The sequence below is a fragment of the Passer domesticus genome, chromosome 3, assembly GCF_036417665.1.
Source record: "Passer domesticus isolate bPasDom1 chromosome 3, bPasDom1.hap1, whole genome shotgun sequence".
In the NCBI taxonomy this organism is placed as follows: Eukaryota; Metazoa; Chordata; class Aves; order Passeriformes; family Passeridae; genus Passer; species Passer domesticus.
Genome location: NC_087476.1, coordinates 6,479,053 through 6,493,382, shown reverse-complemented (window position 1 = coordinate 6,493,382; position 14,330 = coordinate 6,479,053). Strand labels below are relative to the sequence as shown.

At 44.9% G+C, this 14,330-nt stretch overlaps 5 protein-coding genes across 7 annotated transcripts in view; 4 read left to right on the top strand and 1 right to left on the bottom strand.

The window, feature by feature from the left end:
* MEP1A (meprin A subunit alpha) overlaps window positions 1-14,330 on the bottom strand; it is a 51,981-nt gene that overhangs the window by 14,620 nt on the left and 23,031 nt on the right. The window lies entirely within an intron of this gene.
* On the top strand, window positions 1,070-2,435 carry LOC135297878 (taste receptor type 2 member 7-like). Its single transcript, XM_064415814.1, has one exon. The coding sequence runs from the start codon at window positions 1,106-1,108 to the stop codon at window positions 2,057-2,059; it is 954 nt and encodes a 317-aa protein (XP_064271884.1). The 5' UTR covers window positions 1,070-1,105; the 3' UTR covers window positions 2,060-2,435.
* Window positions 5,320-6,273, top strand: LOC135297877 (taste receptor type 2 member 116-like). Its single transcript, XM_064415813.1, has one exon. The coding sequence runs from the start codon at window positions 5,320-5,322 to the stop codon at window positions 6,271-6,273; it is 954 nt and encodes a 317-aa protein (XP_064271883.1).
* LOC135295892 (taste receptor type 2 member 7-like) lies at window positions 9,545-10,504 on the top strand. The gene has a single exon (XM_064411712.1). The coding sequence runs from the start codon at window positions 9,545-9,547 to the stop codon at window positions 10,502-10,504; it is 960 nt and encodes a 319-aa protein (XP_064267782.1).
* On the top strand, window positions 12,733-13,924 carry LOC135295893 (taste receptor type 2 member 116-like). Its single transcript, XM_064411713.1, has one exon. It carries the CDS (start codon window positions 12,971-12,973, stop codon window positions 13,922-13,924), a length of 954 nt encoding a protein of 317 aa, XP_064267783.1. The 5' UTR covers window positions 12,733-12,970.

The window sequence follows — 14,330 nt, the reverse complement described above, 5'->3', positions numbered from 1 at the left end:
TGCAGGGCTTGAAATCAACACAAGGCTGAACTTGTCAAATGCCTACAGGTTAACAACTTCAGCATTCAGATCTGAAATACACAGCAGAGGATAACAACAGCAGTTGTTCTGCTTTTAAAGTATTATAAATACCTATAATTCTGGATAGAAAAAGTGAATAAGTGTACATTAAAAATAGGAGCCGATATAAAAATATCGGCCTGGATGAAAGAGCAGAAGTCAATTAGCAAAATACCCTGTAGTAGAGTGATTTTGGCAAAGGTCATACAGAGATAATCCTTTACTAGACAAACTGACATTGGTGAGACAAACAGGCTTTTAGACATTCAAGGCATTGTTCAGGTACCTCAGGAAAATTTTATTGCATGTTATAATGTATTCTCAAATGTTGTCAACTTGTAGATCAGGACCACTAAAACAAGATACAGGACAGATAAAAATTTATTTTATAAGCAATTTTTTATTTATTTTTAGCCATGTACAATTCAAAATTTAAAATAGTGTCTAAAATCAGATGGCAACAAAATAAAGTCCGGAACTACATTACTTAGAAAATATCTACATGTCCTCTTAGCTTGTACTGAGCTATGACTGGCAGAAAAAGACACAAAGGGTAGAGCAGATCAAAATGAAAGATTTTCACAATAGGATTCCCTGATATGATTACTCATCTCACTGCCCAGGCTATGCTTTCTTCAGGGCAAACACCACTCTGAGTGATCATCGCTGCTGACAAAGGGACAGAAGAACCCAGATCCTGAAGCCTGACACTGATCAAACAGGGATCACTCTCAAAATCACAACACTCTCCACCACACAAAAACATCTCTGCTGTTTGTGGCACCCAGCACAGCCCCACCTGAACCAACATTCAAATAGTCAAGAGTGACTCTGGCCCCGGGTAAGGGGATACCCAGCACATTTACATCCCTGCACCTGCCCAGCAGCGACACCAAATTCCCCCCAGCAGCAGCAGCAGCAGCAGCAGCTCTATAAAGTTCCTCTTGCCATCTCTGACATTTCACCAACAGCAGCCACTGACCTGCCTCAGCCTCTGCTGCCACAGCCCCCTGGGCCAGCACAGCTCTGCTCCCCACCTCACACCATGGAAGCTTCTCCCTCTCCACAGCAATCCAATGTCACTTCATATGGGGCCATGGCTTTGGCCATCATCACCCTGGAGGCATTTCCTGGCATGTGGATAAATGCTTTCATCGCTTGTGTGCTTTGCATTGCCTGGGTCAAAAAGAAAACCTTGAACTCCAATGAGAAGATCTTGCTGCTGCTGGGGTGCTCCAGGATTTCCTATCTATGTTTCACATGGGTATCCCACTTCCTTTCAGTACTTTATCCCAAGTACCTTAAAGTTCACCCCATACTTCAACTAATTGCAACACTTCAAACCTTTTTTAATTATTCCAACTTGTGGGTCTCAGCCTGTCTTTGTGGTTTCTACTGCATAAAAATTGCCAATTTCAGGAACAGGCTCTTCATCTACCTGAAAGTAAAAATCGACAGGATAGTGCCCTGGATCTTGTTGGGGTCAGAGATTTCAGCCTTGGCTATGGGCATGGTTGTATCTGACCTCATTGCAACAGTACAAAGCGAAAACTGCACTTTCACCAGCCAAGAAAATTTCTGGGAAGCAAGAATCAGAATGGATAAACATTTTTTCTCCTCTTATTTTATTGCTGGATTTGGATATGCCGCCTCATTCATGGTAGTCATCTTTTCTGCTGTTTGCCTTCTCTTTTCTCTCTGGAGACACAAGCGCAGGATGCAGACAAACTCCATGAAGGATCTCAGCATGGATGCTCACATCAAAGCCATGAAATCTGTCCTCTCCTTCTTAGTGATGTACAGCATCAACTTTGTATGTTTGATCTTGACAATAATTTATGCCACAAAGAAAGAAGATATCATGACACTCCTTATATTGATGTATTTGTGTGCTTTTCCAGGTGCTCATTCCCTTATTCTGATTTTCAGCAATCCCAAGCTTGAAAAGGCACTGATGAAGATTCTCTCCTGGGTGAAGTGTGACTTTTTTATGAAATAGGATCTGTGATAAAAGCTGGAGCCCATGCAAAATGTTGATCTTCCACTGTAGAAAACAAGTTATTTAATTTCTGATGCAGCTCTGTAGGCAGTGTAGATGATACTGATGTTCACTCTTCAACATGCAAGTTAAGAAAACTTATTTCATATCTATTAAGCTAAATTATTATGAGCTAAATATATTATTATAGTATTTCAAGTTATGTAAATCTTTCAGATATATTTTTGTTTTTAACAAAGTCATTTAGGACCTCATCATGGTAGGAATGATGCCTAAGCCACTCTGTGGCGCAGGGATTAATGTGGGCATGAGAGTGTGCTGGTGGGCTGATGGATCATCAGGCAGAGCCCCTTCAGCTCTGCCTGAGCCCACTGGAAGAGGGAGTGATGCTAATTAAGAGTTCAGCCCCTGCCCAAGACTCACAGCCTTGGCAATCTGAACCCTGGCTATCCCTCACCTCCACAGCAGCTGCCTGCCCACACCCACTGACCATGGCAGCAGTAAGGGATTGTCACTGCAGCCTCACCTGCATTTCTCCCAAAAGTACACTTTTGGCATTTCAAATCCTCCCTGGCAGAGGATGGGATTATGACCCCACTGTGCAGACAGGACAACACGATTGCTTTGCTCTTCTCCCCAAAGCAGGGAACAGCTCTGTGTAAAGATTTGCTCTTCTGACTCTGCCAGATTGTACATTCTGGTGAAATTGTGTTCATTAGCCTAACTGGTGGTGAAGTTGATCCTAATGAATTACCCATTGCTCTTCCTTATTTTCTAATTTTTTCCTTAAATGTTTTTAGACCTCTTCCAGTGAGTGTATTCATTAGTGGAAATTCCAAATTTGTATTTCTACAATAAAGTGCATGATTTGTGATTCTGTGACTCTGAAAGTTCTTATTCAACATGACAAGACTTACATGTGGAATTTGCCATAATCACAAATTAAGCTGAGCTGCAACCATGCCCCTTTCATCTCTGAGGACAAACAAGGGCTTTATTTTCTGCCAAATTTATGTATTCTTAATGGAACAGAAAAATATGCAACTCTGGAACACAAACTGGCTGCAATAAATGGAATAACAATACTGCCAACCTGCCACAAATCTTTTGGTATTCTCAGAATGAAATGGCTGCAATGAATAGCTTTATCCCTATTTTGGTTTACCTTTCCTTCTGCTGTGGCCCTGTGCTGTGTGATCTGTTCTGGGCTGTGTCACTGTCTGGCAGTGGCTGATAGCTCTGTGTGAACACGCTGAGCCCTGGCACTCACCAGAGCTGCTCACTGACCCACAAACAGCGAGGCAGGAACGGCCCCGGGGAGCTCAGGGGGTGCAGAGCCCCCTTCCCACTGCAGCCCTGCGTGTCCCCTGTGCCCCACTGCCTGCAAGGACAGCACTGCCTGCTCTGTGGGACTGCTCTGCTGGCCTGACCTTGAGGTGGGATTGGCTTTGCCCAGTGCACTCTGCCTCAGTGAAACAGCCAGCTAACAGGAGTTCTGGCTTCTCACTGAGGTCAACCCATCACAACAGGTGAAATACAATATAGTGCCAGCATTTACAAAATTTACTTGAACTGGTCACTTCTGCCAGCAGCTCATGCCCAGGGGAAGGTTGTAAGCAGCTCTGCTGGACCTATATCACCAGTGAAAGGTCTTGAAAGGACAGAACAGCCACATGTCCCTTCTTCCTCTGCTGCTGCTCATGTATTTCATCCTTTAACCTAAAAGTCCTGATCCTTTTCACAGGAAAGCCTGGAAGATTCATCTTATTTCATTCATAAAATATAACCCCCAACAACCTCATATGCAACAAAGATGTAGCATGCAAAACCAATCACCTTGCAGATGTTACCACACAAAACACCACAGCCACAGCAAACCACACTGCACATCCCTTCTTCATTTTCTGGGAATGTGACAGCCAGGACAGAATCCCTGTCCTGTGCACCAGCCCCACTCAGCTGGCACTGCAGGGGACAGCGTGTCCATCAGCACAGTCACCCTGCACAGCCCATGGCCACAGATGCAGGAGGTGCCCAGCCTGGAGAAGCTGACAGATGAAAGGTGTCAGAAGTCAATGGCAATGGCTGCCCAGGGCTGGCACGCTATGGAAAACTGCTCTGGGTCATATCCACAAGACTTTATGATGGACAAAAATAATGTAATTAGGAGGATGTGATATCAATATTCACGTAATATTCTACTGGATTTATATCCCACAGAAAACATGGCTATCATCATTTGGAAGAGAGAAAATCCTGCTGGTTCATTTCTTGTATCCATAGGGCTCTTGGTTGGGGATTCATTTTTCCTGCTTCCACCACAGCATCACATGAGATCTCCTTAGTTATTGTGGTCCTGATGTGCAAGGCCAAATGTGACAGGTCCTGGACTACCCCAAAGTGCATGGGCAGTCCATGCCCTCCAGAGCTTAACACAACCTGCCTGAGAAAACCCTCACAGCTTTCACACTCTAAATTGATATGGAAGCTTTATGGCACTGCAGTGTGAGGGGAACTCAGCATGGTGCCATCTTGAAAAGCCTTCACTTTCCCAAGCAGATGAGATCGGAACTCTGGAACAGGGACTTGTCCCGAATTTTACCCTTTTCCTCCATATCCTCCAAACTATACTTCTAAAAAAATCCAGCCTTATTTTCTGGGTCTTCCATTGCTTGCCCCAGTATTTCTCACATGATGTATTCTTCAGGTAATGTCCCTGGAAATCAAACATGGATTTCGATGAATGTGAAGGATCGAAATATACTCCATTTTCCAGCATCTGGGTCGAGCTTCTCAGCACCCAGACGCTGAGACTAAAAAGAAAACTGAGTCCCCTCAGCAGATGAAAACAGCCAGCTCGGATGATCATAGGCAAAGTAGGGATAGAAGAACCCAGATCCTGAAGCCTGAAACTGATCCAACAGGGATCACTCTCAAAATCACAACACTCTCCACCACACAAAAACATCTCCGCTGTTTGTGGCACCCAGCACAGCCCCACCTGAACCAACATTCAAATAGTCAAGAGTGACTCTGGCCCCGGGTAAGGGGATACCCAGCACATTTACATCCCTGCACCTGCCCTGCTGCCCACAGCAGCGACACCAACATCCCCCCAGCAGCAGCAGCAGCAGCAGCAGCAGCAGCAGCTCTATAAAGCTCCTCTTGCCATCCCTGACACTCCACCAACAGCAGCCACTGACCTGCCTCAGCCTCTGCTGCCACAGCCCCCTGCACAGCACTGCTCCCCAGCTCACACCATGGAAGCTTCTCCCTCTCCACAGCAATCCAATGTCACTTCATATGGGGTCTTAACTGTGGCCATCATCACCGTGGAAGTGTTCGCTGGCATGTGGATAAATGCTTTCATCGTTTGTGTGCTTTGCATTGCCTGGGTCAAAAAGAAAACCTTGAACTCCAATGAGAAGATCTTGCTGCTGCTGGGATGCTCCAGGATTTCCATTTTATGCCTCTCATGGGTACACCACTTCATTTCAATAATTTATCCCAATTTTCTTCATGTTCAAACCATACGTCAACTCCTTGAATCTTCTGGAAACGTCTTAAATTATTCCAACTTGTGGATCTCAGCCTGTCTTTGTGGTTTCTACTGCATAAAAATTGCCAATTTCAGGAACAGCTTCTTCATCTACCTGAAAGTAAAAATTGACAAGATGGTGCCCTGGCTTTTGTTGGGGTCAGAGGTTTTAGCCTTGGCTATGGGCATCCTTATCTCTGACCTCATTGAAACTGTGCAGAGGGAAAACCACAATTTCACCAGCCAAAAAAATTTCTGGGAAGGAAGATTCAGAATGGATAAACATTTTTGCTTATCTCTTTTTCTCGCTGGATTTGGGTATGCAGCTTCATTCATGGTAGTCATCTTTTCTGCTGTTTGCCTTCTCTTTTCTCTCTGGAGACACAAGCACAGGATGCAGAAAAACTCCATGAAGGACCTTAGCATGGATGCCCACATCAGAGCCATGAAATCTATCTTCTCCTTCTTAGTGATGTACAGCATCAACTTTATATGTTTGGTCTTGTTAATAATTTATGCCACAAAGAAAGAAGATATCATGACACTCCTTATATTGACGTATTTGTTTGCTTTTCCAGGTGTTCATTCCCTTATTCTGATTTTCAGCAATCCCAAGCTTGAAAAGGCACTGACAAAGATCCCCTCCTGGGTGAAGTGTGACTTTTTCATGAACTAGAAACTGTGATAAAAGCTGGAGCCCATGAAAAATGTTGACCTTCCACTGCAGAAAACAAGTTATTTAATTTCTGATGCAGCTCTCTAGGCAGTGTAGATGATACTCATGTTCACGCTTCAACATGCAAGTTAAGAAAACTTCATTCATAGCTAATGAACTAAATTATTGTAAGCTACATATATTATTATCGTATTTAAAGTTAGATAAATCTTTCAGATATATTTTTCTCATGTAGTACCTCATCATGGTATGAATGATGCCTAACCCACTCCATGGTGAAGAGAATAATGTGGGCATGAGAGTGTGCTGCTGGGGTGATGGATCATCAGGCAGAGCCCTTTCAGCTCTGCCTGAGCCCAGTGGAAGAGGAAGTGATGCTAATTAAGAGTTCAGCCCCTGCCCAAGGCTCACAGCCTTGGCAATCTGAACCCTGGCTATCCCTCACCTCCACAGCAGCTGCCTGCCCACACCCACTGACCATGGCAGCAGTAAGGGATTGTCACTGCAGCCTCAACTGCATTTCTCCCAAAAGTACACATTTGGCATTTCAAATCCTCCCTGGCAGAGGATGGGATTATGACCCCACTGTGCAGACAGGACAACAGGATTACTTTGCTCTTCTCCCCAAAGCAGGGAACAGCTCTCTGTAAAGATTTGCTCTTCTGATTGTAAATTCTGGTCAAATTGTAAATTCTGGTGAAAATCTACTTTGTAGGCTTAACTTGTGGTGAAGTTGATCCTAATGAATTACCCATTGCTCTTCCTCATTTTCTTCTTTTTTCCTTAAATGTTTTTAGACCTAATACAATTAGTGTATTTATTAGTGGCAATTCCAAATTTGTATTTCTACAATAAAGTTCATGATTTGTGATTCTGTGACTCTGAAACTTCTTATTCAACATGACAAGACTTATATGTGGAATTTGCCATAATCACAAATTAAGCTGAGCTGCAACCATGCCCCTTTCATCTCTGAGGACAAACAAGGGCTTTATTTTCTGCCAAATTTATGTATTCTTAATGGAACAGAAAAATATGCAACACTGGAACACAAACTGGCTGCAATAAATGGAATAACAATACTGCCAACCTGCCACAAATCTTTTGGTATTCTCAGAATGAAATGGCTGCAATGAATAGCTTTATCCCTATTTTGGTTTACCTTTCCTTCTGCTGTGGCCCTGTGCTGTGTGATCTGTTCTGGGCTGTGTCACTGTCTGGCAGTGGCTGATAGCTCTGTGTGAACACGCTGAGCCCTGGCACTCACCAGAGCTGCTCACTGACCCACAAACAGCGAGGCAGGAACAGCCCCGGGGAGCTCAGGGGGTGCAGAGCCCCCTTCCCACTGCAGCCCTGCGTGTCCCCTGTGCCCCACTGCCTGCAAGGACAGCACTGCCTGCTCTGTGGGACTGCTCTGCTGGCCTGACCTGGAGGTGGGATTGGCTTTGCCCAGTGCACTCTGCCTCAGTCAAACACCCAGCTAACAGGAATTCTGGCTTTTCCCTGAGGTCAACACATCATAGCAGGTGAAATATAAAATAGAGCCAGCATTTCAAAAATTTAACCTTTATTGATCACTTCTACCAGCAGCTCAGGTCCAGAGGCAGATCATAAGCAGCTCTGCTGGACACATCGCCCTTGTGAAAGGCCTTGAAAGGACAGAACAGCGACATGTCCTTTCTTCCTCTGCTGCTGCTCCTGAATTACATCCTTTAACCTGACAGTCCTGACCCCATTCACAGGAAAACTCTGGAAGACCTTTCTTGTTTCCTATATGCAGGGCAACCTTCATCACTCACAACCTTACAAGTGACAAGACTCAGCAGGCAAAACGCAGCACCTACAAATATTACCACTCAAAACACCACAGCCACAGTGAACGACACTTTATATTCCTTCCTCCATTTCTGTGAAACCCCTGACAATGTGACAGCCAGCACAGAATCCCTGTCCTGTGCACCAGCCCCACTCAGCTGGCACTGCAGGGGACAGCGTGTCCATCAGCACAGCCACCCTGCACAGCCCATGGCCACAGATGCAGGATGTGCCCAGCCTGGAGAAGCTGACACATGAGAGATGTCAGAAGTCAATGGCAATGGCTGCCCAGGGCTGGCACAGTATGGAAACCTGCTCTGGGTCACATCCACAAGACTTTATGATTGCCAAAAATAACACAATTTGGAGGATGTGATATGAATATTAATGTAACACACTGCTGGCTCTCATATCCCACAGAAAACATGGCTATCATCATTTGGAAGAGAGAAAATCCTGGTGGCTCATTTCCTGAAGCCATAGAGCTCTGGGTTGGGGTTTCATTTTTCCTGCTTCCACCACAGCATCACACGAGATCTCCTTAGTTATTGTGGTCCTGATGTGCAAGGCCAAATGTGACTTGTACTACCCCAAAGTGCATGGGCAGTCCATGCCCTACAGAGGTTAATACAGCTTGCCTGAGAAAACCCTCACAGCTTTTACACTCTAAATTGATATGGAAGCTTTAGGGCACTGCAGTGTGAGGGGAACTCAGCATGGTGCCATCTTGAAAAGCCTTCACTTTCCCAAGCAGATGAGATCAGAAGCCTAGCACAGGAACTTGTCCCGATTTTCACCCTTTTCCTCCATATGATCCAAATTAAAAATGTAAATATACCAGCTTTATTTTCTTGGCTCACATCACCTGACCCACTATGGGGCTCATCACTTACTCTTAAAGCAATGCCATTAGTAATGCAAACATGGGTTTCAATGCCTGTGAAGGATCAAAATAAACTCCACTTTTCCAGCATCTGGGTTGAACATTGCAGCACCCAGACTCTCAGACTAAAAAGGACACTGAGTCCCTTGACCATTCTCTCCTGAGTAAAGCCAGGGCTCTGCAGGATCATCATAGGCAAAGAAGGGACAGAAGAACCCACATCCTGAAGCCTGAAACTGATCAAACAGGGATCACTCAAAATCACAACACTCCCCACCGCACAAAAACATCTCTGCTGTTTGTGGCACCCAGCACAGCCCCACCTGAACCAACATTCAAATAGTCAAGAGTGACTCTGGCCCTGGGTAAGGGGATACCCAGCACATTTACATCCCTGCACCTGCCCTGCTGCCCACAGCAGCGACACCAAAATCCCCCCAGCAGCAGCAGCAGCAGCTCTATAAAGCTCCTCTTGCCATCCCTGACACTCCACCAACAGCAGCCACTGACCTGCCTCAGCCTCTGCTGCCACAGCCCCCTGGGCCAGCACAGCTCTGCTCCCCAGCTCACACCATGGAAGCTTCTCCCTCTCCACAGCAATCCAATGTCACTTCAGATGGGGTCTTAACTGTGGCCATCATCACCGTGGAAGTGTTTGCTGGCATGTGGATAAATGCTTTCGTCGTTTGTGTGCTTTGCATTGCCTGGGTCAAAAAGAAAACCTTGAACTCCAATGAGAAGATCTTGCTGCTGCTGGGATTCTCCAGGTTTTGGTATTTATGCATCGCCTGGGTATATAAATTTCTTTCTTTTATTTATCCCAATTACCTATATGTTCACACCATACTTCAACTAGCTGTATTTTTTCAAGCCTTTTTTAATCATTGCAACTTGTGGTTTTCTGCATCTCTTTGTAGTTTTTATTGTATAAAAATTGCCAATTTCAGGAACAGGTCCTTCATCTATCTGAAAGTAAAAATTGACAGGATTGTGCCCTGGCTTCTCTTGGGATCAGGGATTTTAGCTTTGGCTGTTGGCATCGTTGCCTATGACATCGCTGATAAACCGCACTGCAACAGCAATTCCACTGGACGAGGAAATTTTGGGACAGCAAATATCAAAATGGATAAACATTTTTTCCCTTCTTTTTTTCTTGCTGGCTTTGAATATGCTGCTTCATTCATGGTTGTCATCTTTGCTGCTGTTTTCCTTCTCTTTTCTCTCTGGAGACACAAGCGCAGGATGCAGACAAACTCCATGAAGGACCTCAGCATGGATGCCCACATCAGAGCCATGAAATCTATTTTCTCCTTCTTAGTGATGTACAGCATCAACTTTGTATGTTTGGTCTTAAATATGGTTTATGTCACAAAGCAGGAAAATTATATGACATTTCTCATTTTAGTATTTCAGTACATTTTTCCTGGTGCTCATTCCCTTATTTTGATTTTCAGCAATCCCAAATTAGAAAACACACTGCTAAAGATTCTTCCCATAGAAAGAAGTGTAAAGCGCAAGGTTTGCGTAAGTTAGGAACTCAAATAAAATCTGGAGCCCATACAAAATGGTAATATTTCATTATAGAAAACAAGTACTTTAATCTCTAGTGCAACTCTCCAAGCATTATAGATGATACAAGTGTTCTCATCACTGATATTAAGAATATATCATTCAAATACTATGAACTAAATTAACGTGACTTACATAATATATTTTCAACTATAATTTCGTGTAGATAATTCTTTGAATTTAATTATTGTCAGTAACAAACTTATTTAGACCTGGTACAGGCACTGGCTGTAAAAGGGCAATAAAAATACTGCAAACTGGCCACCAAATGCTCTGGTGTTCTCTCATTCAAACAACTGAAATCAGCTGCAGGGTTTCTCCCTATTTTGGTTTACCTTTCCTTCTGCTGTGGCCCTGTGCTGTGTGATCTGTTCTGGGCTATGTCACTGTCTGGCAGTGGCTGATAGCTCTATGTGAACACGCTGAGCCCTGGCACTCACCAGAGCTGCTCACTGACCCACAAACAGCGAGGCAGGAACGGCCCCGGGGAGCTCAGGGGGTGCAGAGCCCCCTTCCCACTGCAGCCCTGTGTGTCCCCTGTGCCCCACTGCCTGCAAGGACAGCACTGCCTGCTCTGTGGGACTGCTCTGCTGGCCTGACCTGGAGGTGGGATTGGCTTTTCCCAGTGCACTCTGCCTCAGTAAAACAGCCAGCTAACAGGAGTTCTGGCTTCTCACTGAGGTCAACCCATCACAACAGGTGAAATACAATATAGTGCCAGCATTTACAAAATTTACTTGAACTGGTCACTTCTGCCAGCAGCTCATGTTCAGAGGCAGATCATAAGCAGCTCTGCTGGACCTATATCACCTGTGAAAGGCCTTGAAAGGACAGAACAGCCACACATCCCTTCTTCCTCTGCTCCTGCCCATGCACTACATCCTTTAACCTGAAAGTCCTGCTCCCTTTCACAGGAAAGCCCTGGAAGATCCATCTTATTTCATACATGCAATAAAATTTCACCTCCCACAACCTCATAGGCCACAAGATGTAGCATGAAAATCCCACCACCTTGCAGATGTTACCACACAAAACACCACAGCCACAGGGAATCACACTGCAGATCCCTTCAGATCCCTTCTTCCATTTCTGTGAAACTCTTGAGAATGTGACAGCCAGCACAGAATCCCTGTCCTGTGAACCAGCCCCACTCAGCTGGCACTGCAGGGGACAGCGTGTCCATCAGCACAGCCACCCTGCACAGCCCATGGGGACAGATGCAGGATGTGCCCAGCCTGGAGAAGCTGACACATGAGAGATGTCAGAAGTCAATGGCAATGGCTGCCCAGGGCTGGCACAGTATGGAAAACTGCTCTGGGTCATATCCACAAGACTTTATGATTGCCAAAAATAACACAATTTGGAGGATGTGATATGAATATTCATGTAACACTCTGCTGGCTCTCATATCCCACAGAAAACATGGGTATCATCATTTGGAAGAGAGAAAATCCTGGTGGTTCATTTCCCGTAGCCATAGAGCTCTGGGCTGGGGTTTCATTTTTCCTGCTTCCACCACAGCATCACACGAGATCTCCTTAGTTATTGTGGTCCTGATGTGCAAGGCCAAATGTGCATGGGCAGTCCATACCCTACAGAGCTTAACACAGCTTGCCTGAGAAAACCCTCACAGCTTTCACACTCTAAATTGATATGGAAGCTTTAGGGCAGCGCAGTGTGAGGGGAACTCAGCATGGTGCCACCTTGAAAAGCCTTCACTTTCCCAAGCAGATGAGATCAGAACTCTAGAACAGGGACTTGTCCCGAATTTTACCCTTTTCCTCCATATCCTCCAAACTATACTTCTAAAAAAATCCAGCCTTATTTTCTGGGTCTTGCATTGCTTGCCCCAGTATTTCTCACATGATGTATTCTTCAGGTAATGCCCCTGGAAAAACAAACATGGATTTCGATGAATGTGAAGGATCAAAATATACTCCATTTTCCAGCATCTGGGTCGAGCTTCTCATCACCCAGATGCTGAGACTAAAAAGAAAAGTGAGTCCCCTCAGCAGATGAAAACAGCCAGCTCGGATGATCATAGGCAAAGAAGGGACAGAAGAACCCAGATCCTGAAGCCTGAAACTGATCCAACAGGGATCACTCTCAAAATCAAAACACTCTCCACCACACAAAAACATCTCCGCTGTTTGTGGCACCCAGCACAGCCCCACCTGAACCAACATTCAAATAGTCAAGAGTGACTCTGGCCCCGGGTAAGGGGATACCCAGCACATTTACATCCCTGCACCTGCCCTGCTGCCCACAGCAGCGACACCACAATCCCCCCAGCAGCAGCAGCAGCAGCAGCAGCTCTATAAAGCTCCTCTTGCCATCCCTGACACTCCACCAACAGCAGCCACTGACCTGCCTCAGCCTCTGCTGCCACAGCCCCCTGGGCCAGCACAGCTCTGCTCCCCAGCTCACACCATGGAAGCTTCTCCCTCTCCACAGCAATCCAATGTCACTTCAGATGGGGTCTTAACTGTGGCCATCATCACCGTGGAAGTGTTCGCTGGCATGTGGATAAATGCATTCATCGTTTGTGTGCTTTGCATTGCCTGGGTCAAAAAGAAAACCTTGAACTCTATTGAGAAAATCTTGCTGCTGCTGGGATTCTCCAGGATTTCCTATTTGTGCTTCACATGGATATACCGCCTCCTTTCAATGATTTATCCCAAATTCCTTCATGATCAAAACATAGGTCAACTACTTAGAGCTCTTGCAAACTTATTTAATTATTCCAGCTTGTGGGTCTCAGCCTGTCTTTGTGGTTTCTACTGCATAAAAATTTCCAATTTCAGGAACAGCTTCTTCATCTATCTGAAAGTAAAAATTGACAGGATAGTGCCCTGGATCTTGTTGGGGTCAGAGATTTTAGCCTTGGCTATCAGCATCATTATATCTGATCTCAGTGAAACTCTGCAGGGGGACAACCTCACGTCCACCTACCAAGCAAATTTTTGGGAAGTAACTTTCAGAAGGGATAAACATCTTCTCCCAACTTTTTTTCTTGCCGGCCTTGTATTTGCTGCCTCATTCATGATAGTCATCTTTTCTGCTGTTTGCCTTCTCTTTTCTCTCTGGAGACACAAGCACAGGATGCAGACAAACTCCATGAAGGACCTCAGCATGGATGCCCACATCAGAGCCATGAAATCTATCCTCTCCTTCTTAGTGATGTATAGCATCAACTTTGTATGTTTGATCTTGACAATAATTTATGCCACAAAGAAAGAAAATATCATGACACTCCTTATATTGATGTATTTGTGTGCTTTTCCAGGTGTTCATTCCCTTATTCTGATTTTCAGCAATCCCAAATTAGAAAAGGCACTGATGAAGATTCTCTCCTGGGTGAAGTGTGACTTTTTCATGAAATAGGAGCTGTGATAAAAGCTGGAGCCCATGAAAAATGTTGATCTTCCACTGTAGAAAACAAGTAATTTAACTTCTGATGCAGCTCTCTAGGCAGTGTAGATGATCCTCATGTTCACTCTTCTACATTCTAGTTAAGAAAACATCATTCATATCTATAGAGGTAAATTAGTGTGAGATAAATTTGTTTTTATCATATTTAGATTTAGATAAATTGTTCCGATACCTTTCTGTTATTAAGAAAGTCAATTAACCATGATGCTAGGAAGGATGACTAAGACTCTGTGTGGTGAAGCGATTAATGTGGGCATGAGAGTGTGCTGGTGGTGGGTTGGATCATCAGGCAGAGCCCCTTCAGCTCTGCCTGAGCCCAGTGGAAGAGGGAGTGATGCTAATTAAGAGTTCAGCCCCT